Raw genomic sequence first — 6,041 nt, 5'->3', positions numbered from 1 at the left:
ACTGATACATTTTACAATAACTTCAGCGATATGCATATCCGCGTCTACCCACCGTGTTTTATTTTTAGTATTTTCATGAACATTGGCTAGATTGGTAGAGAACCAACAATTTGCCATTTCATTTTTAAAATGTCAGCATATCCTTCACATTCCTTTTCGGTCTTTTCCGAAAAAGAAGAATATTTGAAATACATCGCAATGTAATATGTTTCAATACATGTGTATTATCCAGCTTCAGCGGACAAGCGTTGCAAATGGAAAATTTGAGAGCCCAAAACCGATTGCCATCACTTACCAATTTAAACTGATAATTCACGCCGCGAATACTACTGTTGTGACGAAGGCAGAGGCAGGAGCCGAACCAATGAAGCACAAAGAGCAGGTTCCGAACGCGCTTGTCACCACCCAGGGACTTTCCAGGGGACACAGAAAACGTATCAGACACCAGAAACACAGACGCAGATCTAGGCGTCATTTTCACGTCAGCAATACTCCTGGTCGGAAAATGAGACATGGTTTAGGCAAAAGCGTCTCTGGTAAAAGCTGGTTTGATCATAGCAGTTCACTGAACGACGAGAAACTTGGCCGTGTTTTTAACGAAGTTGATGCCCAAGGACAAAATGATGAACCCGAGGATCCCAGAATGGAAAGGGAAATCCTGCAGATATTTGCAAGTGAACAAAACGCCGAAGATCCATTTTCTGAGCCTTCTCGCAGGGAAAGGGAAGACTCGTATCCAGAATGGGATGACGATAGTATGAATGACATGCTGTTGGACCATGAGATATTTTCCGATGCCTCTGACCGTGAGATATTCTCAGACGGCTCTGAAGGTGAAGCGTTCCCTGATGATAACTATAACTACGTAGAAACGGAAGTGGAACACACTACTGAAGCTACTACGAAGGATTACAAATGTTCTTTTTCGGGAACGAGCGGAGACGTTATCACGTTAGACCAGCATGGACGCAGCGATGACCTGGATAACGACGATGAAGCTTCTGGAAACTACCCGGACGACACGGAAGGAAGTGGATTACTGGAAGAATCTGACTCGTCGAAGGACATGTTCTCGAACACGCATTTTGAACTCGTGAACACCAACACATCTTCTGCTCGCCTGGCCCTGCTTTCTGGTGGTGATGACGACAATGGTAATGACGCTAAAAAGGAAAGAACAACAACGACGACAGTCATCCTGCCTTTTGTCATCCCCGAGGGTGCTACCATGTCTTCCAACCTGCACATGACCGTGACAGGGGACGGAAAACTAATCGACTGGGACTATATGGTACGAACTGAAAAGAGCGCTGTGAACACTTGTTCGCTGCTTTGGCATCTAAGCATGCTAAGTGTGTGTGTTGGTTAAGTGGGCAGCAGAATATTTCGCATGAGTGTACATATTACGCCATAGATGCCTCATATTCTTCTTTTTTTATCATTTGTTTCTCGTGTTTAGTCTAGATCAGCTACTAAGAATGTTTTGATTATCTAATCTTTCAGTGACCGGAATGCTGTGAAAATTAAGAAATTCAAATGCTGTGTTGTGTCATGCAAATATCCCTGATTTTCTCCTTAAGTAAGATAGAATGCACGCGATAAGCCCTATCAATTTGGCAAGCTAAGTCAAGGAATGATTTGGAAGTAGAAAGTACCATAATTGCTGAACTGGTGATGCTGAAGATACAATTTCCCATATATGAGAGCCCAGTTCTTTTCTGACACTATTTACCAATCACTAGCACAGGTCAACGAAGGGAACTGGAACTCCGAGTGGAAAGTATTACATTGCTACGTATTCAGCAATATATAACTCTTAATTAATTTTGATTTTAAATTCATAGGGGGAACTGCGGGAAGCAGTTTTTACAACGTTTTATGCATGAGTGGCAATGCTTCTTTTACGAATTTTGATGTCATTGAAGGAAAATTGAAGGTAATGCTTTTTATATTTGTGTTTTCTTTTTACTATTGCTTATTTTTGACAAGACTTCAACCAGAGCTAAAACTAAAACAAGTCTAAAGACCTGTCTTAAAGAAGAAATAATGTACATTTCTTTCGTATTCTTGGAAGTTTTGTTACCAATAGCATACAGTATTTGTGTTTAACATCTTCTGGGCCAGGCGGGCTTGCGTTCCATAACGATCATTTGTACCCACAGGCTCAGCTACTTTTGCATCGTGAAAAATACAATGTATATGTGTGTTTTGCTGTGGGTAGTCCATTCATAGACTCTGCAGTTTGTGTTTTCATTGCTCATTTATTCCTACAGATTTTCAGTCAGCAATGTTTGCTTGTTTGGTTTTGTTGACTTTTAATCATTAATACTTCAGGGGAGCATTTCAACTGTCCATGCAAGAGAGTCTCGATTTTTTCCATGAGAGTAAATTTCAATAAATGATATATCATGTTTCTGTTTAAAAAATCACAGGAACAGTTTGCAGAATTGTTGATGGATATGAACGTTCTACCATTTTATTTTCCACTTATAAGCAAGACAATTCGCAAAATCAAAATATTAGACCCAATGCCGTTTGTAAAAATCTGTCTTGTATAATGTCCATAACTGTTGTTATCATGCTTGTAATTCATATTGTAAAAATGATTTACTGGAATGCTATTTTTGATGGTTGTTCTGGCTGCACGATTTCATTTATCAGTGTGATCAATTAATAGGGAAATTGTAAAACAAACTAAAGAGAGGGGTAACGTTAAGTACACAATATTTAGGCTGTAAGACTTTAAAATCAGAAAAAGAAAAAAGAATAAACGCATGGGCAGCTGGGTCCGTGGATATTTTAATATACGCTGTGATCAGTTTTACCTTTTTGTTTCTGTGTTTAGCTTTTGCTTTTAACAATTCTAAAAGCATGCAAGTATTTAGCGAAAATAATTAGTAGGCTTCGAGTAAAATCTGGAATAGTTGTTGTGGAGTGATTCAAACTTTTGCTTTCCTCTTATAACCCATTCATTCGAGTTCATTAGTTCGTCAAATTGGCATGCTAGTGAAAATGTAAATGGTTTGGTGAATTTCTCTGTTGTCAATATATCATCTCTTAGTTTTAGAACAATACGTTATATGATGATAACACATGGTGGATATTACTTTTTCCGTTTCTTTTTACTTCGAGGCAGATTATTTAATTAAGAAAAATCGTGAATAATTTCAACTCCAATGTTATGTTAAGCAATACAAGCACCCAGAAAAACCATCAAAAAAGCTACACGTTTTTGTCTGACTAAGCTTAGGTTCTTATTTTCAAATTCGATCAAAGGTATCATGTTTCTGGTGTAAGATATCATGTTCATTACCAAATATTTCTCTGGGCTTTTTCATAAGATGAGAGCATCTTTTCACTAAGGCCAACGAAAAAAATAGTCTGTTTACGGTATCCCGACCGACCCTATTTTTTCGGGCGACCCTAGACTTTTTTTGGGCATTTGGGGAAGAAAAAAAAAATAAAATAAAAAATTTAAAATTTAAAGAAAAAAAAAAGTCTGTATTTTTTTGGCAAAATAACTTAAAAAAATATTTTTTGGGAGAAAAAAATAAATAAAAATAAAAAAATCCCGACCTACCGACCCTATATGTTTTGCCTATGTTACCGTTTTTTTGGCCTAAGACACACTCCAACAATCTACAGTTTGACTGCTTGCTGTGCATGGCATGTAGCTCAGTCGGTAGCGCGCTGGATTTGTATTCAGTTGGCCGCTGTCAGCGTGAGTTCGATCCCAGGTTTGGCGGAAATTTATTTCACAGAGTCAACTTTGTGTGCAGACTCTCTTCGGTGTCCGAACCTCCCCCCGTGTACACTACATTGGGTGTGCACGTTAAAGATCACACGATTGACAAAAGGGTCTTTCCTGGCAAAATTGCTTAGGCACAGTTAATAATTGTCTACCTATACCCGTGTGACTTGGAATAATAGGCCGTGAAAGGTAAATATGCGCCGAAATGGCTGCAATCTACTGGCCGTATAAAATTTCATCTCACACGGCATCACTGCAGAGCGCCTAGAACTGTACCCACGGAATATGCGCGATATAAGACTCATTGATTGATTGATTGAATTGTGTTGTGGGGCGGGGACGTAGCTCAGTTGGTAGCGCGCTGTATTTGTAGCCAGTTGGTCGCTATCAGCGTGGGTTCGATCCCCACGTTCGGCGAGAGATTTATTTCTCGGAGTCAACTTTGTGCAGACTCTCTTCGGTGTCCGAACACCCCCGTGTGCACACATGCGCACGAAAAAAGATCCCACGTTCACAGCGAAAGTCTCAGGGCTTGGAAAACACGAAGACACGCATGCATCATCTCTCGTCTCCGATTATCATGATCGTATTTCGATACTTTGACGAGACAAACCCAATGCTGGTGTGTCGAAGAAGACAGCCACAGCGGGCTTGTTCGAATCAAAGTATCACACCATATCTTCAACGAATTACCAATACCTGTCCCAATATAGACCAGTTGGTCTAAGAGGACGTTAAACCCTAATAGTCAGTCAGTCAGTCAATTGTGTTGTTGAATTAGTTTTCTAAGTGACCACAATGTCAATCTACGAAATTAATCCATGAACAATTCCCACTCTGCAGAGAAAGCAGCCTGACTGCTGATGTGTGGTATGTGTTCACATGTAAAGATGCTCTTATCTCGTGTAAAAGTCTGGACAGATTGGTCGTGGTTCACATGATAGTTACACGAGTATGAATGTGGGTCATTTAAGAAAAATACACTTGCTGGGTGTTTTAGCTTACGTTTTTAAATTTGGTTAAATTTTCAATTTAGATGTTTAGTTTTACGTTGTCATGTTAATCCATGAATGATTCTGTTGATGTCCAGCGATGCTTTTGCTACATGATGCTTTCTGGTAATTTTGCAACAATTCTCCAAATGTTTTTGCCAACAAATAAAACTGGAATCAAACTTTGTGCAGGTTTTTTCCCTTCTTTATCGCTTTTGTTCTTCCTCGTAAACTGTTTCAGTTTTTCTGAACTCACTTTTTACGTGCATGTTTAAATGTTGTACAAATATGTTTCATCTCCCAATTTATGCAGACGACGCCACTAAACGGGGTCACTGATGACATCATTTTCTCTGGGGCTGGACCCGGATGTCCATACGATGACGAAGAGGACTGCACTGTGCTTGGTTCTGGAACGGACGATGACATCATCAAACCCAACGTTATCATCAAAACAACACCACCTCCCCCTACTACGACTACCAGGTCAGATTTTCAGTACAAGTTTGTTTCCTTGAAATTATGGTTTAAAGTGCATGCAGTGTGGTAGGTTCTTGGGGAATAAAACACACAAGGAGGGCTAGTTTATAGAACGTTAAGATTAGACAAAACGAATTAGGGGAAAGGCTCCTAAAATGGACCGGCTCCTAATATGGACCACCTCCTGTTCTGACAAACTAACGGCGCTAGAGCGCTCAAAACAATTTCATTCGCTTTATTCACCCTCTCCGGATAAGTTGCACATGTCAAAACAGTTGCAGAAACACAAACCTCAAAACCGTTAGGCTTTTTCGCTTTTTTTTTCACTTTTGGCAGCGTTCATTCCAAATTTGCCGCCTAAAACGGACTCGTTTCTGCCCACAGCCAAAGCTTTCATAACACAAAAATGGCTATATATGACAGCTAAGACAGTATTTGTTACATTTTAACAGTGAATGCCCCGAGTTCCTACTGCAAATAAAAAATAATAGCAAAAACTCAAAATATGTGTGTCCCCTAATCAACAAATCAAAACAAAAAAAAAATAAAGGCAATTTCAATTAATTCATTAAGAAGCTTGCTGTAAATAACCTATAACTAGCCCTCGAGATTTTAACAAAATATAACAAATAGTCTTTTTTTGTGGAAGTTGATAATTTCACTTATTTTCACTCTGTTTTTGATAAGCTTCTTCCGTTTCCTGGTATGCTTCAAATAATGCTCTCATCAACCCGAAACAGCTAAATCTAAAGCATATTTGAATTAGTCTGACTTGCACACTAAGCTGTATGTATAATTTTTTTTGAAGTTTTGGGGGC

At 39.2% G+C, this 6,041-nt stretch overlaps 1 protein-coding gene across 1 annotated transcript in view; it reads left to right on the top strand.

Moving 5' to 3' along the window:
- The window catches only part of LOC138951841 (neurexin 1-like), a 91,973-nt gene that overhangs the window by 78,993 nt on the left and 6,939 nt on the right, over nucleotides 1–6,041 (top strand). Inside the window, exon 17 of the mRNA XM_070323400.1 lies at nucleotides 5,057–5,229. Within this exon, the coding sequence (XP_070179501.1) occupies nucleotides 5,057–5,229 (173 nt within the window). The remainder of the gene's footprint in view (nucleotides 1–5,056; nucleotides 5,230–6,041) is intronic.

The sequence above is a fragment of the Littorina saxatilis genome, linkage group LG17, assembly GCF_037325665.1.
Source record: "Littorina saxatilis isolate snail1 linkage group LG17, US_GU_Lsax_2.0, whole genome shotgun sequence".
Classification (NCBI taxonomy): Eukaryota; Metazoa; Mollusca; class Gastropoda; order Littorinimorpha; family Littorinidae; genus Littorina; species Littorina saxatilis.
Note: the sequence above shows the minus strand (reverse complement) of the source record. Positions and strands in the feature narration are given on the sequence as shown.